Source organism: Zosterops lateralis (assembly GCF_965231275.1).
Source record: "Zosterops lateralis genome assembly, chromosome: 3".
Classification (NCBI taxonomy): Eukaryota; Metazoa; Chordata; class Aves; order Passeriformes; family Zosteropidae; genus Zosterops; species Zosterops lateralis.
In genome coordinates, this window is record NC_139764.1 from 93,116,117 (window position 1) to 93,142,095 (window position 25,979).

The following is a 25,979-nucleotide window of genomic DNA, read 5'->3' on the forward strand; positions in this document are numbered from 1 at the left end:
ACTATATTCTTAAACAAACACTGTTATGAAGGAAAAAGTTACAACTAATAACTTCATTCACTGAACAAATACATTGATTTAATTAAGAATGTCATAATCTCACAGCACACTACTACAGTCAAATAAAATTTCATGGAACAAACAAAAATAAAAAATCAAAGAAATTCTGCTTTGCTGGAAAATGTTTATTAAAATACCCTGCTTTTACTTATTCTTCCCAAAATATCACAACAAAAAATCCCCACTATTGTCAGGACACAAACAAAGCTGTCTTGCTGCAATCAAGCAATTTCTGGGTCTGAGATTGAAGCTTTTAGCAAAAACCCAGTCTTTTCATACTGGCTCCATTCCAAATGGAGAGCAGGGAGAGTCCCAATTTAACCCTCTGTGGCTGCAGAGCTAGGGCTAGGCTAGCCCCATGGAGCCAAGGTCTCAGAGAGGCACTAGGGTTGTACACCTGGCTCACACTCTGGGATAAGGGCACCAGTCAGCAGGGAAAGACAATGCCCTATCTCACTATCTGAGACTGTTAACATTTAAACTAGGCATGAGAAAAGGTCTTTGACCAAGTATTTTTAAGACTATAGTAATACTATAATCTTTAATTTAAGAATGCACAATAAAAATTCAGCACATTCAGAATTTATTTAATACAAATTATTGTCTACTTTTTTTAAGCTATTAATAAAAGGCAGCATTGTCTGTGTTGGAAAAGCAATTATTTAAATGTAGCTAGTTACAAAAATCAACTACACTACCTTCAGCTCATGTTTTTGCTTTAGTTGCTGAATCTCTACTGCTCCCACAGTGTTTGACATCAAATCTTTCATCTTTTTTTCATAATGCTCCTTTAAACGCGTTAGGTCATGAGAAAGCTACAGTGTACAAAAAGACACAATCTTTTCAAAAAGTAGTGAAAACTTCACACTAAAGCACTCACATAAATCATGCACATTGCCCCATCTAGCTACTGATACAAAGACAACTAAGGGAAAACTAAACTATCACTGAGGGAATGCTAACACTGAGGGAAAGCTATCACTGAGGGAAGCTCCAGTCCGAGGAAGGGACCATCGTTCCTGGGCACTGCTGAACTCCACCAGGTGCTTTTCTGTAAAGACACGGGCAAAACCACTTAGACTAAGGTAACTAAATTGTTATACATATTAATTGTAGTGTGCCTATCTCTTAAAAACCACATGGAAACAATAAATCAGCTTAACCATAAGCATTATTCACTGGAGCACAAACCCTAGTCTGGATTTCAGACTGTCCTTTAAAACAGTGAATCAGAAGAAAACACAGAGACTGAAGAACCCGTGGAGATTGCTGGCCCCTGAGAATATGAAAATTGACAGGGCAGGGGGTCAGGTAAGGAGACACTAACAGGATTCATGTCCTTGCAGTTTCCACATGCATCATAGCCTCCTTGTATGAACTTGGGTGTAACCATCTCATACATGAATATATTCATTTGCAAGGTAAGGAAACTATCAGAGAGAAAGGAATGCTCTGGAATACTAACTACCATTTGTTAAACATTTTGACAAAGATGGACAAAAGAGGTTAAAATGCAACCAGGAAAGAAAAAAAAGAGGAAAATATTTGGTGTGCCCTATAATAGAAGACCAGTGGAAAAACCCTCAGCTTGATATCAACAGAGTTATTTGGCAAGAGATCAAAGCCTCAGGAAAGAGAAGGCTTACTGAGTTGAAAACAAAGCGACAGGCCCAGCACGTAGCTCCACTAGGCTGGGTCAGGATGTAATTACCTCTAACATGATGATTCTGGCATTTCAGCAGAATAATGAAGAATAGCATCTGGTTCACAGACAAGAAGTATTTAACAGCACAAAAACCTTCCCTTCTTAAAATAAATTAGTAAATAAATAGAATAGTAAGAATCATAATGAAAAGGTGACCTTGAGGGAAGTCATACCAGCACTTAAAATTAAAAATCCCACCTCCAGCCTTGCCATACTTTTCAACTAAAACTAAAATTGTAAGTAGGGCAAGTCCCTCACAGGCTCTGAAAGGCTACAGAAGGCAATGTATACTGGGAATATACTGTAATATCCATCACAAGGCCGGGGGAGAAGTGAATGTTAGTGCAAGGAATGGATACAGAGAAAATGTACATAAAGAACAGTAGTGTCTGCCCATGTTGAAGTGCCAGTGCAGGGGGGGCTGGGGTTGGTTTTTTGGGTAGGTTTTTGTTGTTGTTTTCTTGGTTGTTTGTTGCAGGGTTTTTTTAGCAGTCCTAAAAAGTTTCTTTCCTCACTCTCTGCCAAAACCCTTCTCTAATTTCCCGATTTCTCCATCTCCCAGAAACCCATCCAGGTGCAGGAGCCTCTCTGACTTTTCCATCCACCTGCTTAAGTGTTCCTCACCTTCTTGTGCCCATCCTCACAAGGCAATTCTCAAAACCTTTTGTCACAGGCCTGAAAAAGCCACCTGCAGGGCAGTACCAAAGGGCCACCCCTCTTCTGTCATCACTCCTCAGTCTCTTGCTCAGACACTCTGTGCCTGATCCTGGTACAATCACATTCAACCACTGCCAACAGTTTTCCATGACAGATCAAAGTATACTTTTAAGAGTTCCAAAAAAAAGGCTTTAAACCTTGCTTTGTTCACATATGTAAACAGATTCTTATGACTATGGCCAAAGCTGCAGCTAGGGACAGCAAGAGAAGATTAAAAAAAAAAAGAAAGAATAAGCCAGCAGTCCTGTTAAGGCTTCCACGCCCACATGCAAAATAATTTCCTAGTCTCTTCCAAGGTATTTAGAAAAAACAAATAATCAAACTCAGTTTTTTCAGTCTTGTTAAAGAAAACCCTCCTAAACAAACAGCTGCAACAGTTTAAGCTCGTTCTAGTCAGAACAAAACCAAGACAAAAACAGAGGACGAGCACTCAGCTTACAAAGTGCAGATTTGGGTAGGCTCAAGTCTTGCAGTTAATTGCTCACTCCCTGATTTCCAAAGGACAGGCAGCAAGGATGGAGGTGAGGGGAGAGCAGATAACATGTACTGGAGGGAAAAAGAGACAGCAAGGCTTTTATTCTCATCAAGTTAAGAAACCTGCAAAATTAAAATAAAGGTCCTATGAAGTAACACCCTGTCTGAAACAATACCCTGCACATTCCAGCCACAGGGTGCTGAGGCAGCTCACAACACACAGTTGCCAAGTGGCTCCTGGGGGTCTGTCCTAGTCAGCACACACTGGGGAGCCTCTCACAAAGAGGGTGCACAAGGGCAGAGGTAGAGGAGCCAAGGTGAAGAGAAGGCAAGAGCCCGTGGCTCTCCCCTTGTGAAATGGGAGAGAAGCAGTGAGGACAGGCACCTGTGTCACCTGTGTCTTCCTGCATCCCACAGAAGAGATGGAGCCAAAGGTACTAGACCTGAGAAGTGTCACACATGGATTATTTTAATCATGCCACCTCTCTTCTCTCCTAACAGGTAGAATTCTCTTTGATTACAAAAATCTTTCACTTTCAGAAGTTTTTTAAGCTCAGTCACTTCCAAATAAGCAAACTGATGCAGATCTAAGACAGAAAGCTAGGGAATACTGGCAAAGAGTTCTGTGACTTTTGAGCACCTAAAGCTCCCAAACCTTCAATTCTTGTTAGGCTTGTACCCATTTACTCTTCACATTATTTTCCACGCTTATTTACCACTTAGACTAATCCAGTAACTGCAAAAGAAGAGAATGTGAGGAACTGCCCATAGGCAAAAATAATCTCATTTTCCATTTTTATCCAATTTGTGTTTTTTTCATTTTTTTAAGAAGTTTCTGTTTAATATTTTCATCTCTTCTTTTCCCTTTTACATTTTATATACTCTCACTTCCACACTGATTCGTATCTCCTTTGAAAAGATGCTGTTGGCATTTGAAACTAAATTGAGAAAAAAAAATACAAGTGAGAAAGGCAAGTGTTGGAAACCAGGATAACCTGAATGATTGAGCAGCACTGCAGGATACATACATGTCTCTTGTGGTTGCCTCGCAAAAAGGAGCTGGGAATTCCATTTTTACACTCAGAATCACTCTGTTCTTCATAGCTTTCAAACTCACTTGAACTCCATCCATATTCCAGGGAGCTGTTTCCGCCATCATCACCATTTTCAACATCATCATAAATCATTTCCTCTGCAAAAATTAAACCAAAATTAAAAAAGCTATACTGAAATATATGCTTGTTCAAACACAAAAAAGCTTGTTCAGGATATGCTATAAAGAATTGTACACTTTTGCATGCACATTAAAAATCCTGAATTAAATACAATATTCAAATAGGCAAAGTGGACTGTCTTTGTAGAAACAGAGTACCAAAACAGGACAGTGTTATGGGTCTACACTATGATCCTTTTAGAAACATGCTAATCAAATGACATTGTTGTGTCCAAATCCCACAAAATTATCCAGAACTTCAAAGGAAGTTTAAACTGTAACTGTGAATGCCCATCTGCACTGAGAAGCACCATCCTTCCATTTGTAAGGTTGCTGTCTGTCCCTAGGGACATCAGCTCAAATGATAAATGCTAAAACATTGCAAGAATCAAATGAAAATGTCACTACTTCCACAGAACAGATCAGAGCAAAGTAGCAAGAAAAGTGTTACACAATGATGTTTTATGCCTCATCACCTCCAGCCATGGGAAGTCTCCCACACCTGGCAGCTGCCTTGCTCATAATTTACTCTAAAAACTTGAAGTATTAACCTTTTCAAATCTATATTGCAAAGGCTGACCAAAGTACCTCCTGTTAAAAACACAGGTATTTCCATTGGCACATGCGTCAAGAACATAAAACTTACTCAAAATAAAATGGAAAATGTAGAGCCAACTGTTTAGCAGGAAACAGGAATGCACTCTACCTGCAGCATCATTTGTCATTACAAGTAGAAGTGTGGACATCTCTCGTGGTACAACACTTCTGCCAGGAATCACTATTGTCAGAGGTTATGATGCAGCATTTACAATTAAATGTCTTCTATTAAATTCAGGAAACAGCAGCTGTACTTCTATTTTAACACTGATGTTTCATTTAAACAGAGAAGAAAAAATATGTACTCAAAAGAAAAGCTGACATGTTTTACACATCCATCTAAACCTTGGACTTCAATATTAACATTAAATTCTTTATAATTAACACTAGAGGATTCTAGTCAAATTTGGAAGATTTAGATTTTAATTTTTTTTTTAAAATCCCCATGCATATCAAGGCTGTCCTTAAAATATTGTTACTGAAGAAGACATCTTAGTGGTAATCTAGCACAATGAGTAATTTAAAAGAACCATCATGGTAAATCAAAATAAATCAAGACTTATGCTAGTATAACTCCTGTGCTGTCAGCTTTGGGTCAGGATTTACTCCACGACTGGGTGAATTTATCTTGTCCATGTGCTAATGTAGATTGTCTGATTGAAACTTTTTTTGGAATAGTTATTTCTCCCTGACAAAATACACAAATTATAAACATCAAAATCATGAATGCATGAAGATGAAATTTCCCTTACTATCTATTTCCTTAGAATCTTTCAATGTCTTTGGGGACAAAATGAAAATCAAAATTTTAATCAATGTCTTATGGGTTAAGCTAAAGATTCTGACCAATATGCTCAGCAGAGCTTCGCTCCGTATCCTATATCCAACCTAGCTCAGTCACCTGGGCCTGGTGTATGTGCTTCCTGACTGATATCAGCAACAGCACAAAGATGTCTCCGCTCAGAGTAGCACTGAGAGAAATTCCAGTAATGCAAGCATTCAAATCATTAATGTAACACGGTACTTTCCAATAATAGATGAAAAAAAAATTCACTAGTAATTTGTAAAACACCTCGCTTGAACACTACTAAGGACAAGAAATGAAACTGTTACAGCTTTAAAGATTAATGTGGTCTTCACATTTCAGAAAGCTTAATGTTTTCTTGATCCATTAACAATTTCGGTATCAAACACCTACACCCTCTGATAGCCATGACGAGTAAGATGCTGAGCTCCCAATAAGTCAATTCACTTGAACACAAAATCAGTCAGTAGCAACTAATCTTTAAGCAGACTTCACTATACCCAAAGACTGCAAAACAAACCTAAGCAAGAACTCAATGAAATATGCTTCTTGAGCCCTAACTCCATCATTTCCAGTAAAGACAAAATCTTGACTCCAGCAACTACTTTGAGATCTATTCTGCCCCCTCCAAACATGGTTACAAACCATCAGGAGTGGGCCACTTCAAAGCTGAAATAAGACATTTCTGTAGAGTCACCATCAGGATAGTGAACAGCTTCTCTGGACCATCTCTTCCATCTATCAAGCATTTATATATTGAAGAGGACTTTCAAGGAAAGAGCTTCTCTCTATAACCATGACAATGATACATTATCATACATCATTTAACTATTTAGAACACCCTTTTCCTCACTACCTTGCCTTGTTGAGGGCACTCAGCTACAACACCCAACACTGTAATTCTCTAATATGCAGAATACTCAAGCTTTTGGAAGAGTATCTATAAAACAAAGCAGAATTCAGCTTCTGAGAAGAGCAGTATAGGAAACTTGCTGAGACAGTCTTTTAAATGTTAGTGTAATTCTGAACTTTTTGAGACCTATTGACAGTTATTGACACAATGTTAATTCCATTTACATATATTTTAGGTACTTAATGAACATATCTGTTTAGTACACATGCACATAATTCCATTTTACATTGCTTTCAGCATTATAAAGACCTCAAACCTGGTTCAGAGTCTGAATCTTCTCTTGGCACATCATCATAAATTACCTCATCTGGGTCTAAAACCAAGACAGAAAAACAAAAAAAAAAAACAAATTAGAAATTTCCTAAAATTTGAATGGGACCAAGTGTTTAAGAGGCATTTGGACAAAGCCCTTAACATGCCTTTAGCTTTTGGCCAGCCCTGAAATGGTCAGGCAGTTGATATGCTGTAGGTCCTCTCCAACCAAAATAATCAATTCTATTTTAAAGAATTTTGGTTATACTGGCATGTATGAATACAATGGAGATATGACTCACTCACCACTAGCATTTTGCTTGCACATCTAGTCATTCAAATATTGCAATAATGCACAAAGCAGTATATGGTATTTGTGAAATTTCAGTTTTATCTACATTGCTTATGATGACCTTTGGAAGCCTGAAAACAAAACTCTACTTCAAAAGCCAGTATTTCCCCCTACTTCTTACAGAAGTATGGTATGTTCTGTGCCTCTTGAAGGTTGCTCATTGCCTTACTGAATAACTGTAGAAAAGCTGAAATTGACTCTTTAAAAAGAACCAAAACTAAATAATGATCATCATAGTATATTAAGAGGCAGAATGTCAACATAAATTCTTCAATCACTTCACAAAAAAATGTAAGATGAACCTCCAGCCCATTGGAAACAGCTGAGAACAAGCAGGATAACCTGTTCTCAAACGACACAGTCTCTGTTCTGGTTTAAAATGCAGCTACCAGCCAAGAATCAACAGCATACACCAAGACAGTGGCAATTCCTTCCCTTCTACCTCCTCCAAATATTTATTTGCCAACTACTGCACAAGAAGAGCAATTTCAAATACAGTTGGAAATCAGACTCTGAACTGGAGCTTATTTCCACTGCACGTGCACTGATGGAGCCAAATGACTTCCATAACGTGATTCCACAGACTCCAAAAGGTGGAAAAGTAATGTTAACTTTATTCCAAACTACAACTTCATTACACTGTTGAATGTTCTAACTGATACACCTTGGTTCTGTAAACCTGTCTAAAAACATACAGCAAAAGTGAATATGGACATTCCCATAAAATCTGCTTGTGCACACACACATATACTGCTGATCACAGCTTGAAACTAACCACCTTCCACAGCTGTACTTCACTGGTCACTGGTACTTACTTTCCATCCATGCTGTATTTGCAGGATCTGCAACCCATTTGGCCAGGGCATCATCCTCTCTCTTGGTCTGGTTATCTTCACTTGAAAAAGAGGCCATAAAATAAAAGAACTAAAAGTTACACCACAATGTTTTTAAGCATCCATGAAGACAAGGCAGTAAATATCTTTTTGCCTTCTAGTTTCCACTCCAAGGCTGCTGATTACTCAAAAATGCTGCTTCAGTACATAGTTGGGTGATGAATAATCTATTTATTAGTCTGACAATTTTAGTCAGAAAATTGAAAACACTTTCTTTACAATCTTAAAAAATACTCTGCATGTATTCTCTGAGAGAATACAAGAAATTCTCTCAGAAACAGTGAAGTGAGAGCTTCTTTTTCATGATAAATAGGACTAAAGACATTCTGGGTTACATCAGGAGCCATGAGGCAAAGCTGTTATCCTCCTCTACCTGATGCCAGTGAGGCTGAACCTGTAGCAGCACACCCAGTTTTGGTCTCCTAACACTCCCCTGCTAGAAAGCTGTGGAGAAATTGAAGCTACCTCTAGAAAGATGTAGAGAAACCAAAGTCAGGGACTAAAGCACATGGTTTACAAGGAAGGAGATAAAAAACATGGATATAATTTAGATTGGTGGAAAGGATGTTATGGGGTGATTCAAGAGCAACTACAACTATCCAAAAGAGAACTACAGAGGTGATGGAATCAGGGTTATTTTTGTTTGTTTGTTTGGGTTTTTTTGGGGGTTTGTTTTTTTTTTAATGCCAGACAAAGGAGGGATGACAGACAGTCCACGGGAAGATATGGTTTGGACATTTGGGGAGGTAGGGAGAGCAAAGGGTGGAAGGGAAGGCAGCACAGCAGGGAAGACTGCTCGGGGAAGCTGCAGCACCTCCATCCTTGGAGGGTTTGAAGGCTCAGCAGGCAAGGCCATGGTTGATCTGATGGAATATTGGCAGTGGTCCTGCTGAAAGCAGCAGGCTAGACAAAATCTCTAGCAATCTGATGCAGCTGACATTACCATCACTCTATAAAAATTCAACCCAGTGTCTTAAAAAATCTCTTGTATAGATACACACACCAGTACTGATTTTAGTACACAATCAGAATTACAGGACTAAGAAAGGGGAAAAAAACCAAACCAACAAATATGGAAGCATCACATAAGGAAAATAAAATACTTATCAAATGCAAGCTTTCTTAAGATTTAAGGTTTTACAAATCACTATAACATGATGAACTGGCAATCACCTATTCTGAGAGTCCTCCAAGTTTACAGAATTATAATGACATTCTTCAGTTGCTGACTGTGTACCTGCCAAGTAGAAAAAAAAAAATGCTTGCAATAACACATCAGTAAATGGCACATTTTAGCATAAGAAACTGATTTTACTAGTTCATTGCTAAAGAATAATCTTCTTCTTTGCAATAGTTTTATTCTTACACATGTTTAAAAAAAAATCTGAAGTTTCTTCACACCATGCATTTTTGAAAATTAAGTAATTCAAAGACCCAGCCATTAGTTAGAAGAGCTGTTAAGAGGAAATTACAAAGCCTGATGCATTTAATTCTATCTCTCAAACAAAAATTCCTCTACAGGTAATAAGGACCACACAAACACCTGCTTTTACTTGACAGTATTCCTAGTGGTGGTAAAAAGCAAAGGCTGGAATAAGGGCTGGAATTATAGAAGAATAGCTGCCTAGCTGAAGTAAACTCAAAATACAAAAAGGAAAAGGCAGGATATGGGGAGCTTTCTTTTCCTAGTGTCTTGACATTAAGCTGTCAAATTTCTCAAGTCTGGTTACAAAATGGGTATCTTGTTTCTATAGTAATCCGTAGTTATTTCCCTTTCTAGTTTCTTCTTCTGTCTTAAAATTGTACTGGAAGACAGAGAATTCATCAAATCGTCAAGGAAAAAATCCCACAGTAACTCTAAATACACAAGAATTGGAAAATAAACAAACAGAAATGCATTAAGAAAAGACAAAAGGGAGAGGAATTTTGCCAGGATCTAGAAAAAACAATAAAAGGTATGAGAAGAAACCATTTGGCCTGAACGCTGAACTCTGGATCTGGAAATTATTTCATTGCGTTAAAAAGGAATGAGCATTGATCATACTCATCCAGGCTGAGTACTACACAGGAAATGTACCTGAGATTACCCAAGGATTCCCCTTCAAATAAAGTCAGGTGTGTGAATACAGTACCTTCCTCATCTACAGAAAGGCTGCGTATGATGACAGGACTGGAGTAGGCTGGCAGTATCAGAGGGAGGTTGGAGGGCACAGCATATCCACACGGCACCGGGACTGAATATCCACCAGACAAATTGGGACTTGCACATTCATCTTGAGGACTTGGTTCTGGTGATGAGGATGGGTCCTTATCTTGGATTGGGGAAATATTTATGACTGAGTAAGGATTTACTTTGGCTGGAGTGCCTTCTGCAGCAGGTTCTGATGTTTGTGGCTTCTCACTGTTTTCTAAATTATCAACTCCTTTTGTTGAAAGATTAAACAAAAATAGAAGGTTTTATTTTTCATACCTGTTCAAGCTGCTCAAATAGCTCTTTACAAGTATGCTGAACACTGACCTGACCTTTACTATACAAGTTGCTTATAAGCTAAGACTCAAAATTCCCACACAATAGTGCCAACCTCCCCATTTTACAAAAGAGGAATGAAAGAAGAGCAAAACAAGATGAGTAACAAAGATGCCTATGGAAAAACAGTAACTTGACTGACATAAGGACATGAGTCGAAACAGTCTAAATCCTAAAGGTTAAAATCTGGATTCTAGATAAATTTGAATCCTACAAACACAAACACAGTATTTTAGGGGTAGTCATGAGGACAAGAAAAGTTCACTGGAGGGACATTCCTCAAAGAGCAGTCCTGAAAATGCTCTGTTATTGCAAAATAACTTTGCAAGTTTTCCTCTTTGAAAATGTATTGTTTTCTTTTATACAAAGTTCCCAGTATTTTTTGAGACACGCTGAGGTACAGCAGAAACACAGGCCCCTCTGAAGGGAATTGCAGAACCGCATTCCAAATGATCAAATGATTTTAAGCTGTAAGCACAATAAGGGTGAGCAAGCAACAGATGCTCAGGGAAAGATAGTGTTTAAGTTCCAGGCTGTCAAACTGCACAGTACCCAAAGAGTTATCTATCTTTAATTGCCATAAGCACAGTGAATTCGTTTACAAAAGGAAATTGGATCAAAATAAGCAAAATCAGCAGTTAGCATTTTGAGCAGAATTGAGCAGCAATTTCCAGACTACACCTCAGCACTGGGAACATCTGCATATGTCATAAGAAATGTTTCAATATTTAGAAAAACTTTGTTTTTGAATGAAATTCATAGATTCAAACTCCCCTTAGTTTTATGCACAACATCGCAAGCTCAGGAACCAGCAAGTTTATCTGTGAAACAACTTATCTCAAGCCATCAATGTGCCTTAAGACCAGCAAAGATATACAGTCTTTCTGTAGCACGACACTCACACTATGTCCAATCCATTTGTTTGGAAGTCACACTTGACTGGGAAACCTCACAGGAATTACATGGGATGGTCACTTTCCCTATCAGATCTACCATGACTGTAACTGGCAGGAATATTCAAAACACTTGCAGGGTATTTCCATGTGTGAGAGACTGGACTATGACTCAAAAGAAATTGACCATTTTTGGAGGTGCCTGCATGCTTTGCTGAGGCGAGGTTGGCAAGCCTGCAAAAAGAAGGCAGTGAGTTTCTGCGTGTGCAGTGACAAACCTCTGGTATATACAAGACAGAGGGTGAACTTATCACCACCAGAGACTACAAACTGGGCTCTGAGGCTGGAAAGAGGCAGACCTTGGGGAGACAGGATGGTGCTTTCTATCATACCAAACTGCCCTCCCTTACACACATGCCCTCCTCCCACGGAAGGTCACATTCACACTTAGGCTTACTGACATTAGAGGCAGCTGCCTTAGAAGAGATCATAACTGTCAACAACCCCCAAAGCGCCTCCAGACTCATTTCTGACACTCTCCACCAGAGAACAGCACGTGATCAAAAGACAGTGTGAAACTTTGGCCTTGCAGAGCAGGTGCTTGGGCACTCCTACCTGAACCTGAGAGTGCATTAACCCACCAGACTTCGTATTTTGTGGGCTTTTTCCCCCACCTCTGACAGATCAAGACCTTCAATCGTCACTTCAAGTCTCATCACAGGTCCATGGGCAGTGATTACATATCTTCCTACCCTTACCCTTTCTTTCTCTTTCTTCCTTTCTTTTCACTTTTATGTTTTCATAAGCAGATGGTATTTTTATGCTTTGATATTGCCAATTTACTATATATAATAATAACAAAAGTGGCTACATATTTGCTTTCCAGTGCAACCAAATTGTTCCAAAATATGTGTATATTTACAAAAACCCAATATGTGTATATTTACAAACACCAATCATTCAGTGTCATTTCACTCTAATCTCTTTCAAGAGATCCATTAAGAACTTGAGTTGCCCTCAGGGGCAGGCCATAACACCATGGAAAACTCTTGTTAAAGTATTTATATTGCACTGTCAACAAAAGGCAGTCTTGACACAATCAGTCTTGACTGTTTAGCCCAGTGGAGGTACAAACCAACAGGCTGACTTACCTGCAGCACCAGCCTCTTGGTGCTCTATGTTATTTCCAGGAGCAGGAATAGCTGGCACAAGGGCTTGCCGGTCTGCCTCTGGTATCTCATCTCCACTATCAAAGTCAAACTGTTCTCCTTCGTCCTCCTCTTCATCATTCTGACCCGTGGCTTTTGGTTCATGCTCTAGAACTGTGAAGAAAGACACACCTTTGGTTGTTTGCTCTTAAGAATGATTTCATGGGACCAGTAAAGGCTTACAAATGAAGTTTACACAATGAACCCTTAGATTTTTAGGTTACTGGAACAGAACAAAAGTTGATTGATGTGTTGATAACCTCATGCAGTTTTCAATAAATCTTTTAGTGCAAACAAGGAAACTACTTGGAAAGAATCAAGTAATAATGCACATACCCTTGCTTTTGTCATAATGAGCCAAAAGACTTTTAGAAAAACACTTAAAACGGCCAATTTTTAAACAAGAAAACTTCACAGATGAATTTATTTGCACAAGGACTTTGCAACTTTATAATTTCAAGTCATTTTTCCTTTCTAACTCAAATGCCTACATCTATTCTTTCCTAACAGTGTCCAAATCCCAATGACAATAACTTAGTTTACACGCTCCAACAGAGACCAGCACATTGCTTTTCTTACTCCAATCTGAGACAGTTTTAAAACAAGGACCTCATGCAACACGCATTAGCCCTATTACCAAACACACGTGCATTCTGGTGGAGGGAGGATGTGGAACCCCTGAAGAAGTAATGGCTGAAATAATGACACCCTAAAATGGATAAGAACGGTGGGTTTGGGTTTTTTTTCTCTTTGCTTGTGAAGATACTGTAGCACAGATTTGGCATTGTACATGGGGCTGGAGAGGGAGCAGGAAGAAGTACACGGCAGTTTACCCCCATGCTATTGGGGAAACCCCATGAAAACTTAAACCCCGTCAGGTACCTACAGCATAAAACAATACCCTAAAAAAGATAAAAGATGTAAACACCAAGTATGTAATAAAAATTTACCTGAAGGTGATAAGGTCCCCCCCAACCTCCTTCCTCAGGTAACACAAAATGAAAAATAAGTCTTGCAAAGACGACTGGATCTGCTGCATCATGATGATGTTATCAGTTATCCTACCATTCAGGACACATTTTTTTATCTTTATGATAAAACCCACAATAGCCCAAAGCTCTAGACTGCTTAGATTGTCATGGTAATCAGCATTCCTGCCAAGGCTTCTGTTTCTTCAGGCAGGCTGAGCCAGCATATTTTGCCACAGCCACAAATAACAAGATCTTTCATGCAGCCTCTCTGCAGGAGAAAAAGTGAACTAATTGCAAAAATAGTAAGGAACAAAAAACCCGAGTTATCCTGCATTTATTGTCATGTGTTATGGCTGAGGCAGCAGGACATTTAATTTTATTTTGATGAATTCCTTTCAAAAACTCTTCTGTATGAAGTGAGCCTTCTCATTTTTTGCTTTGTCCATTAGCAATTCTTTTTTTCCTGAAAGATGCAAGAAATTCTTCAGAGCTCTTCCAAGTGATTAAAGACAAACATGGCATTCTTCCTGATTCAGCATCCATCTGACTAAACTGTAATACTTGTTGCTTGACTGTGTAATGGGGAAAAGAAACAAAAGAGGGGAAGATGTCTTTTCAACATGAGTAAAAATAATTAAAAATAGACGTGCCGCCTAATTTTTTTCTGTCGTGGCTGTTAACACTCCTCTACTTCATCCATTTCAAAACATTTACTTTGCATCATAGAGAAACAAGGCACAGAACCTGATAAATAGGCACTACAGCCTGGAAAGATCCCATAATCACATCACTGATGGAACAGTGGGTTAAGATTACAAAAAGAGACAAAAAAGAAAGAATACATTGTCTGTCAGAAAGGGTAGACAGGAAACAAACAAATATCCTCAGTTCAGAAACTTTTAGAACTGTATTTCAGTTTTGCATCACTTCTACACATTTGCTTAATTCTGCAGGCCTAAACTTTAGCCTTTAAAATTTATATATACCTTCCATCTCATATTTAATAAAAGCATTATCCTTTAAGCTTTTAATATCAAGGGCATGATATTTCAATTGATGGGAAAAGTATTTTAACAAAAAATAAAATAAAATAAAAAAGGATGGGGGCTTTTTGCTTCAACTTAAGAGCTGATCAGAACTGCAGATAAATACAGATTATGTCACACAAAAAAGACAAATTCCTGTTTTGAAAATATCTATTTTCCACAGCTCTTGTTGTATGTCACAACAACACACAGACAAAAGCTCTTTTTAAGTGCTACAATTAGGAAGAGTGACAGCAGTTAGACCCAGGCTGAATCTGGCTACTAAATACCACCACAGATCTTGCAAAATTTCATGCTCATGAAAATAGCCCCAGTTCCTCCTACCCTTTATCTGCAAATCAAAAGGGTCAAAGCCAAAAAGTGCGTGAGGCAACGGTTCTTGCAGAAAAAAAGAAGGTGAGGGAGAGGGGGAGTCTGGTGGGTGGGTGTGTGCGGGGGGGATTTTTAAAGGCACCCTCCCTTGCAAAAACACACAGAGGACAATTTTTTTTAAATCATAATTTTTAAATGTTATTTTTTTATGAAGTAATAATCACATAATGCTTAGAATGAGAGAGTCTGTCTGGAATTACTTCAAATAATTAAATTAGTTACTACAAATCAAATTTTCCCTTTCACCACTACTCACATCCTTAGCTTTATGAATGCCAACCAGAGCAATGAGAATACAAAACTTGATTGAACTTCTTCATCTTATGGCAATACCATGCTAAGACCTCTGTAAATGCTTCGGGGAAATTATTGCATTTCTAAAACTTTCTATTTGGAGTGTTCAAGACTGAAAAAAATCTGATATAATGGAAACATTGTCTTCCAGTTAAATTAAGTATGAAAGTGCTAATTTAGAATCAGAAAAAGGACTACATGTTCTCAAAACTGTGCACAGCACACAGATTTAGGATTTTTTTCTGTGCTTTGTTATCCAGTGAAATGACATTTCTTAAATTTACTTAAAAATTAAGCTCACTTAGGTTGTGTTTAGAGAGACCTGCTGGGGCATAAACAAATATTAAAAATGTTTGGTTGCTCTGCAAATTGCAAAGCATTCTTGGCACCATTTATCTTCCCATCCATTATCCTCAAATTATTTATAGTTCAGTATAATATAGCTTAGGAGTTAAAAGAGTGACATTAATTTTAAAACCCAGATTAAGTCAGCAAAGCTTCATTAATAGTTTTCTTAAACAGTTTATTTTAGCGACACAGAAGTAAGATAAAATAGCTCTGCACTTACTATCAAATGCACTTTGAATACAATATGGACACACTGGAAATAATAAAAGAACCTCAAATGTCTGTCCCCCCTTGCAATCTCGTAAATCCACAATGGCCCAGAAGAAGTCAACTGAAGGAGTCAACTTTTTCCATGAAAAACCATGATAAAGGAAGAATGAAATAGAACCCCAAGCACAAACTATTCAGCAGTCTGGGGCATGGTAACAATAAACCTAGAAGTCCTGGACGTAATCAGGCATGCCGCCACCAAGAAATATAAATACTTTATATTTTAAGGTTTGAAAAACATTTTTAAAAATGGAAGGCTTCTGTAAAATTAGGAATGTCATCTTTGCAATCAGTTGTACTCTTTTTAATTTATTTTTTTTACGTCCATAGGCTATTATGAAACAAAAAGCAGAAGTATCTAGCAGAAATATCTATTATATTTAAAGAACTCTATTACTATTTTTAGTCACTTCTACCATGACCGATGAAGGAAATAAGTGTACAATGCTTCAAATGGCACATATCTAATTATTATTTAGTGAAAAAATATGAATACATTAATAACAATTTAATACAATTGAACCTAAAACACACTGGCAGGAGTTATCTGCTCTTATTCCAACATGCAGTTTTAAAACATTTATCTTTTTTACTCATTGTTTTGGATTGCAACCAGAAACTTAGGACTGCAAAGACCTACCTTCCTTTCAAATAAATTCCCCAAATGTTTCAACTTTCTACAGATATTTGAGTATCTTGAAATACAGAAAACTTTTTAGGAAAAAAATATTTTAAAATGTTACTCTCCCAGAGTATTTTTAGATATTATAAAATTTGCTAACTTACACAGGTTACAAGTCAAAACAACCTGCCAGACATAGCAATCTAAATGTTTATTATTTGTCCTTGATACATTCCAGAGATTTTCCTGAGGAGATACTCCTCCCTTTACAGATCCCCCTCTCTGTATTTCTAGACAGTTAAAATCTGCCAAGTTTCATATGGAAGCGTACAATAGAAATAAGTCCTGAAAGCATGCATATACCAGGAAATGACTCAATTTTTAAAGTTACCATTAATTTTGTAAAACTAACCATTTGGGGCCAAACACACCCTGCTGATTGCTCCAGGATAAATGGGATCTCAAGCTGTTCCCTTTATTTCAGAAGAGATTTTGTAGCAGAGGCTTAGTGTTTGTCAGGATGGTGAACCTTGTGCTAGGAAATACTCATGCCTGCAGAAGCTTCCAGATTTGGCCAACTTTGTAAAATAGCAGCTGCCTCATGTTCAGTGGGAACTTGAAGACAGGTTTCAAGAAACTTGGTCACAACTGGACAGCCTCTTGCTTCTCCTAGCTTGAAAGCACTACTTAGGTTGCATTCCTATAGCTAGACAGAAACATGATATTTTCAACTCACTCATCTCTCACTTGTGACCACTAATTCTTCAGTTCCAGGACAGAAAACAGCAGTTAAATATTCTTTATTTAAAAAGAATACTCTGGTACTCAGCTGACACATTGCTCCTCTGCCCTTCCCCAAAGGACACCCGCACCAGCACCAGCAGGGAGAGCGGTGAGGTGCGGGGCAGGAGGGACCTGCAGGAAAAAGGCTGAACTGTACCAGCAAGGGCTTCTGCCAGCACTGCCCTTCACTGACACTCCCCAGTCACACAGGACAGCCACCAGCACACCACTGGCATCTACAAATCACCCCTCACACAGTCACACGGGTGGAAAGTACCTATTTTGCTGGGGAGAAAATAAACATCTAGGGCAAAAATGCATATGCAAAAACACATGAGCGAGCACTTCTTCCCATGGGAAGCTGATCGGAGCCAAGGACTTTCATTCCCCTTGCACTCAGTCGTGCTAAGCTGGCACTGCAGGGAACCCAGGTCCTTGTGGTACAAGCATGCTGCTAATTACACACACATCCAAAGCATGACCACAATGTCAGCATTACCACTCTCTGCGGAAAACAGTTACAAAAAACCCCCAACCAAACTAAAGAGTATACATTCATGCAAAAAGCGTTTCCAGTGGTGGAAACAAAAGCAACACCACATGAATTAACAGGCTTTCCCTGCAAATAAATAACAAAGAAATAAGTACAAATGCCTCTTTAGTATTTTGCAAATACACACACTACATACTAATTATGTTGTTGAGCATGCACAACAGATATTGTTCTTCTGGATTAAAAAAAACAAATTCAAAACCAGAGTCAGAAGAGTAATGAATCTGCCTGCTCAAGCTTCAGAGAACCTGCTAACAACAGCATGCCCAATACCTAAAAAATTGCATTCCTTGAAATAAAGCCCAGGTCTGTGGATGTTAGGAGAGATTTACAAATAGCAAAACCCCTGAAGTTTACAAACTACTCGCAGCGCTAAAAATATAAGTCTTCATTAGCTAATTTAAAACAACTGAGTTGCAAAAAATCAAAAGTCTAAAATAAAAGCATTAAGACACGAAGCAGGCTGTCCAGAGAAAAGCAGGAGCAGCACCAGCAGACTGGTACTCCTTTGTAAAGCCTCATCGTGCTTTTCAGTGCTGGCTACCCAATAACCTGAAAGGCAGCTAAGTAAAATCAGTGTTCTGTGCCCATTTCCTTTCAATACTCAGCACACTGGTGGCACTGGTATTGCCTGCCACCACCAGAAACACAGATCAAGCCTGGTCCAGAGGATGTCTTTTCCACCTCAGCACCATATTAGCACATTCTGACACATGAATTTCACCAAGAAATTTTGCTGGTGCTGTAAGGAAAGCCTGTACGGACATTATATGGAAATCTGCATAACTACACATGAGAGCCCTCTCCATGCTGAAAAGCATCTATCCATATTAAAGGCTACTAGCTTTCCATCAGTATTCAATGAATACCAATACATCCTTAGCATCCCCGAGGTCACCCATCTGAGCTGGTATAAATGCCACCAGGCAGCTGAGCTGAGGTTCAACAGGTCTGCTGATGGTGGCTGTGCAGCCGAGCTCAGCTTCAGCTACTGCGCACACGACCCACTGAACTCACTCACCTACAACGTGCTGCCAAATGGACAACCCACACAGGGAATAGGAAAACCAGAGAGTTCTAATAAAACAGAAATCAAACAGTAGACTACTACAAAGTCATTGAGAAAATGCAATATCCAGCTCTGGCAGTGCAAGGACACAGCATGTTGGCCAACCATAAGGTACAAACAACATACGAAGGAAAGACAGAAAAAAATTCTAAAAAATATAGTTTTGACCATGTAGTCAACAGTTTTATGAAAAAATAAGGAAACTTCCACCAGTGACAGCAGTCTAGCTTCTTACTTACTTCTATACTTCTTTTTTCTATCAGTTATCAACTATTAATATCTATATTTCCAAATAATTACTTTTACTTTGAAGCAATTGCTGTTTAATGGTTTGAGGTATATGCCTTTCTCTAATACAGTCTGTTTAATTCTAATTAGCAATATAAAACTGATTAATCATCTAGCAATACCCAGCAAAAGCTCTTTAAAAGTATTCGGGAACCCTATGAAGCAGAAGGCAGCCAGACATGCCCAGAAGATCTAAAACAAGGGAGCATGAGATCCTACCTCTACAGAAAGAAAACATACAGCTGAGGTGCATAAACTATCATACTAAAAAAAAAAGCTGAAAGCCAAACAGAGCAAAAGCTTGAGGTTTTAGGTCTTGGATCATTCTAGCAGCATCTTTCTACCAGAATGACACAACCTGGTTAAGAAGTTAGCAAACGATTTTACTTCATTTTTGGATCATGTTTTTTCCTCCACCTTGGCAGCAACTGTACATACCTCCTAGTCTGAACTTTCAGATGACTTAGGCAAAAGGATGCCTAAATCCCGGATCACAGGTCTAGGCCGAACTTTTGTCTAGCAATGTCAACACTTAAGCACTTACTGGGTCCCCCCAAAAGCACCACTTAGAACACCTAAAAGCCTCTGACTTCCAACAGACACTGACATGCAGTCGTTCATACATTCAGCCCACCCCCACAGCAACAGACCAGGCAGGGATCAGAAGATGCACACAGCTCCAGGAATCCACTGTCCTTTTGGACGCACTGCCAAAGGTTCCTTGTTCCCAACAATTACAACAATTACAGTCCAGCTAACACTGAGCACTGAATGCAACCTGTTTAAAAATAATTAAGATTTAACTGTGGAAATACAGCTTGGAAGCAGGACTCAGAGTACTGCTGAACTCATTGCCAAAGTAGATGTGCTAGAGGGCTACAGGCCCTGGCAAGCTGAGGCAAGATCCTGAAGAAGGAAGAGAGCAAGGTGTATGTATGCATGCTTGTGTGCAAGACAGTACAGGACTGTACAAGTCTGTACTAGCCCATAGCTAAGCAATGTTACTAAGAGACATAGATATTGTTGTTATGCCTGAAAGGTATATAAACCAGCAGTGTGTTCAATAAAATTGGCTTCATGATGCAAACCATGGACACTCTGTCTCTTCAATTGCTGTACATTCAACTATTTGTGTTTTCCCTTTGATAAATTCTGGACAAAGAAACAAACTAGGTATTAAATCTTGCAGCAATTTACTGTATCTTTTACTAAAAAAAGTACAAACTGGAACAGAATGGTTATGTCCTGTAAATCCAGGACAATACTGGAAATATTTTGGATTTCAGCTAGCTTCTTAGGTCCTCATTTCCCTGGTTATCCCTCCATTCAGCCTCAAGAGCACTGATCAGATAGACTGATTTGTAAACTAAGTATAATATATGCAAAATATGACAAATCCATTATCTCAGATACGAATGAGGAGGGAGTTTTATAGCAGCCCCTTTCTTAGTATTTCTTTTAATTATTATTTGAACACATCTGGATCCTCTTTGACCTAACATGGTAAGGTCCAGTTTTAGCTCAAAAAAACCTCTGTGGAATTCAAGCAAACTCATGAAAATAGTAATTCTTACATCACTGAACTCTCAGAAATCCTGTTTTACAGTACTCTTTTAACACACCTGCTACCAGAAGTTCTATCACCTTAGTGGATACTGGGCAACAATGGTGTTTCCTTGGGACTTCTCACTGCCCCATTTCATTAGCCATGGAGGGGGACAGCAGCTCTGCCTTGGCCCCAAGACTGGTCAAAGAAAACCACCATAAGCAAATATCACCACTCCAACTGTAGTGGTGTGTGATTGAGTTTTCTGAAGTTTTGTATGGTTTTTGTTATGTTTTACATTTGTTTGGAGATGGTTTGTTCCTGGTACCCTTTCCCTTACCCTCTGATGGTCTCCTCCCTGAGGGACACTGTCAATCACCTTTAGATCTGGAAGATTCAAAGCTGAAAGCCCTAGGATTCGGTCTGGGTGAGAGGCAACACCTTTTTCTTTTGTTAAGTTCCCCTGCTCTGGGTCACACCCTCCCTTGCTAGCTATTGGTTCTGGGTTCTCCTCTCTGGGGAAACGCCCACTCAGGTAAAAAGGGGCCACCCGAGGCTGAGAGCCCATCTTTAGCAAGAGGTCCAGCCGGGACAACAATAAAGCCTGGTAACTCAAGCAAGAGTCCACTCTCTTTATTCCACACCTGCTAGCACACTCCTGCCAGAAACTCCAGACCTGCCAAGAACTCCATCATATCATCACAGGGCAAAGCTGGCTGGTGGGCAGCCCTGGAGCTGTGATATCAGACCTTCAACCAGTCCACATGGAAGTCAGGAAGGAATTTCTTCCAATATAAAGAGTCTTGTTAAGAACTGGTTTTATGTATTTGTTTTCCATGGCCAGGTTTTGGTAGTGCAGGGGCTACAGTCGTGGCTACTGTGAAAAGTTGCCAAAAGCCTCCCCCATGTGCAGCAGAGCCAATGCCAGCCAGATCTGAGAGAGCTGCTGTGGGGAGAATGGACTCCATTTCAGCCACACCCAACACAGCTGGCAAGCATTCTTCTCATGCAAATATGAGTGGGTCACCATCTGATATGCATGGGGAAACAGCAATCCCAGTCAAAGTTAATTTTACTTCTACTTCCCTTTGCAATACAGGAGACTGCTGAAATCCTCCTAATTACACCTGACCAATTCACTGCTCCCAGGGCAGCGCCTACATTTCCCTCTGTCCCCCCTGCAAGCACACAGAATGGGGAAATACAGAGACCGGGAATCATCCATCAGTTGGCACCCCCATGGCACAGAAGCACAGGCATCTTTCTTTCCAGCCCCTAGAGAAACTTCTACCAGCGTAAGGTTATCCAGAAATTATCATACTTTCAACTAAACAAAGTTATTGAGCTCATCAACAGACTATTTAACAGTAAGACATATTCATGCAACAACCCTTCTTTGATCTATTAAATCATCCTTTGTATTCATTTTAATGGAAATATGATAAGGCAAGAAAGATTATTTCAATGAGGAAGAAAAAAAGAAAATCTATACAGAGGGTTGGAAAAGTCTTCTCCTAAAAATGTTTAACAAGTATGTTTTCCTCAAATTACTAGGCGTAGTTTCAATTCCTCCATGCAGGAAAAGCAAGCAGCACCTAATGGAATCATAGAATCAGAGAATCACAGAAAGTGTAGGATGGAAGAGACCTTCAAGATCATCGAGTCCAATTCATGCCCTAACACCCCAACTAAACAATGGCATTGAGTGCCACATCCAATCTTTTTTTAAACATGTCCAGGGATGGTGACTCCAGCACGTCCCTGGGCAGACCATTCCAGTCTTTTATCATTCTTTCCATGAAATTTTTTTTTCTGACTATCCAACCAATATTTCCCCTGACACATCCTGAGACTGTGTCCTCTCATTCTGTCAGTTGCTGCCTGGAGAAAGAGACCAACTCCCACCTGACTACAATCACCCAACAGGAAGATGTAGAGAGTGAATAATAATACTCTCATTCAAAGATTCAAACACTTTATTTATTATAATGCAGACAAGCTTTTATCTGAGACAAGCTCACGCACAAGGTAAGAGAATTATAACAATTTATAAAAGACATGAATCTTTCTGTAAACTCCAGAGCAGAATCATTACAGAGGCTTTAAGGCATGGTTAGTGAATATTTACTGAGTTCAGTGAAACAAAAGTAAAAAACTCCAAAAAAATTTTCTCAGTTCTTCGCCAGCAATTTGAAGTTAATGATAGATACAAGTCCTAAAAAGACAAAAGAAGTATAGGAAAAAAACCCAAAAACCAAAGCTCACCCTCTTCTTACATGCTGGCTCACTAAAATTAAAATTTCAGACCTTAGTTTCAACTGCTCATTGAAAGAATATCCAAAAGTCAGCACAAATTTCTTTACAATTTTGGGGGATGTTTTTTAAGCAATCAACACTAATTCCTACCAACCAATGTTCAAATTTTGCTGCAATCCCCTGTAAGGCCCTTATCTCATCATCAACTTTCTGATTACATGTTTGAGTTTTGTCCCTACACAGACCTAGCAAGTAAAGTCAAGTCACCTTAAAGAGGAGCTGAGTCAACAAGAAAAAAACCCAAGAAAACAACTACATCTTATTATTCAGAAGGAAATACCAAACACTATCAGAAGAATGAAATCACCCACCAAGAAATTCGTAACAGTAACATCATTTAACATGTTCTAAACATCTAGCAAAGTTTTTAACATTTTTCTTCAGAAAAAAAAGAGATACAATTACATCTATATATAGTGTGTTTTCTTTGTTGATACGAAAACCAAAAATAAGCTATTTATTGATCTATTTATTTCCTTTCTATTTTTTATTTTTCCCAGCATGCAAATATACTTGGCTAGAAGAAAAATACGTAATTAAGAGTGACATGTGATACCATAAATGGTTTTTGCAAAGGGAATTTTCCTGTTACTCTTCATTACACAGCTTGTCTGAATTGTCACATTAAATAATTAATCGTTACCTTAAACAATGCATTTTCCTTCATTTACTGAGAGAAATGTGACCTTTAGAAATAAATAAATTGTTCTGTTACAGATGGGATGTCAGACACCAGCAAGCTATTGCCAGTTTCTACAACAAGGAGCCATTCATAACTACAATTCATATTCTGTTCTCATTCTTCTGAAATCTTGGCTCCCTTTTTACAATCATTTGTAACTGTCTGTATGCTGAAAATAGATACCTAACAATATTGTTTAGCCCAAGACCAACTCCCTTCATATCTGCAGCTTAATTTAAGCAGTGTCTTATTTCCCCAATCACAGTAAATAAATACAATCTTAGGGTCTTCAATATTCTGTAGTTTCAGAAACTAAATTATAAAACATACAAGCACTTCTCTTGTTGATATTAAAAAAAGCCCAATTTAACCACTTTTTGTCTTGGTCACAAAATTAGCCATTTAGAACTCTTAAAATATGAATAAACTATGACTTTTTTTTCACTAAAAAGTAGAAAAGGTACCTAAATAATCTGAAACAAATACATATAGGATATAGAATAAAAAGCAGCTTCCCTGGCAGAGAAAAACAGTCATCTCTACAGCAAAGCATAGCAGTTACCAGCAGTTCCTTACTAGAGTAAATAAAATTTTCCTACTAAGTTGATGGGGTTTTTGTTGAGTTTCAGTTTTTTGGGGTTGGTGGGGTTGTTTTGTTTGTTGGTGGGGTTTGTTTTGGGTTTTTTTTTTGTTTGTTTTTTTTTTTTTGGGGGGGGGCGGGTTTGGGGTTTTTTTGGGTTTTTTTGGTGTTTTTTTTTTTGGGGGGGAGGGTGTTGTAATAATATATAAGGTCACCCCAGTGGAAACTTTTATGAGAACACACTTGTTCTAACTTCACTCTTACCCAAGGATACAGGCCAGACTTCCTTCTCAGGGACAGAGGAGCAAGGACTATTTTAGTGTTCTGGCCCTGACAGGGAAACAACAAAACATAACTGTGGAAAGACAGCACTCACTTCCATACAGGATATCCAGATTTAAGTCCTTGGCCTCCTTGCTCTACATGTCTCTATATCAGGAGCAAAGAAACATCCCGCTCATAGGTCTAGAGAGCTTATTTTTTAATGCAAAAAGGTGTACAAAATTGGTGTCTAGGAGATATTTTCAGTCAATTACCAGTTTTATTTCAAAGAACATCTTGAATTCCAAACTTCAGCATGACAAGGCTTCTAATGTAGCTTTACCCAAGGAACTGGGGATAGTGGTGTGGGTGAGTGAACGTCCAGCTCTCCACTACACTTGGTCCTTAAGGGCACCTCTCATACTTCTCAAATGAAGATGATTCTCTCTCAAGTAGAGAGAATATTTGGCAATAATATGAAGACTATGCATTCAAATTAATTCTTACAATGTCCTTGTATGAACCCTTTCAGTAAAAGTGAATTTTCAGTATTTCACTTTAAAATTTTGACAGATCATTTATGTTAATTTTCTATAAATGGAAAAAAACCAAAAGTATATTCAGTATGAGGAAATACACCCAATGCTTTCTAATAGTTTTCACAGAGAAATCATATGAAGCATAGTGCCATGTACCAGAAAGAGTGAGAGATAGACATATTCAGAGACAATGAAACTGCAAAACTAAGCTTCCTTGACACAGAAAGTGCCCCCAGTTTCCTCTGGGCAAGAAGCTGCTTCTCAGGTATCCATCCTGCTAGGCAAACACACACAGCTTTCCTTTGGAAAGAGGCCCTGATAAACACCTCTCAAGTCCTCACTTAAAGAAAAGGACTTCCACTTTGCAAGATACCAGACATTTTCCAAGTAGAGGAACGAAAATCTGCCAGACATGACATCTAATAAAGAAGTAATGGCACAAGCACAGACCATCACAGATAAACACCATCCTAACATTAACACCCAGCCTCCAGTCCCAGCTGTTCAGTGTGCAGGTAAGTCCTATACACAAGAGACTCAATGTGGTTCCAGATTCTCAGAACTACCAGCTCTGTAATTCCTGCCTCCCTTCTGCAGTCCACAGCATATCCTCTTCTTGTCTAAATGAGTTTGGTTAAGGACACTCCATTACAGCAACCACTTAAAAGCATAATTAGAATTTACACCCACAAAAAAAATTGCCAATTTCATTTAGCTTTCAAGGAAGGATTTTTTTGTTGTTGTTGACAGAACAAGAATCATCTTCTATTTTATTTCACAAGATAGCCATGGAATTCTTTTCTGTAAGAAGTTCTAAATACCTGCATTTC

General features: G+C 38.7%; 1 protein-coding gene across 5 annotated transcripts in view; it reads right to left on the reverse strand.

Annotated features, from left to right (window-relative positions):
* The window catches only part of ARHGEF10 (Rho guanine nucleotide exchange factor 10), a 110,968-nt gene that overhangs the window by 67,394 nt on the left and 17,595 nt on the right, over positions 1 to 25,979 (reverse strand). For 4 of the 5 annotated variants that reach the window (XM_083857594.1, XM_083857592.1, XM_083857593.1 and 1 more), the window contains 7 exons: positions 12,553 to 12,723; positions 10,114 to 10,404; positions 9,155 to 9,218; positions 7,904 to 7,983; positions 6,741 to 6,797; positions 3,985 to 4,148; positions 759 to 875 (listed from right to left, as the gene is read on the reverse strand). In XM_083857594.1, the coding sequence (XP_083713720.1) occupies positions 759 to 875; positions 3,985 to 4,148; positions 6,741 to 6,797; positions 7,904 to 7,983; positions 9,155 to 9,218; positions 10,114 to 10,404; positions 12,553 to 12,723 (944 nt within the window). The remainder of the gene's footprint in view (positions 1 to 758; positions 876 to 3,984; positions 4,149 to 6,740; positions 6,798 to 7,903; positions 7,984 to 9,154; positions 9,219 to 10,113; positions 10,405 to 12,552; positions 12,724 to 25,979) is intronic. The other variant, XM_083857595.1, reaches the window with a different exon arrangement.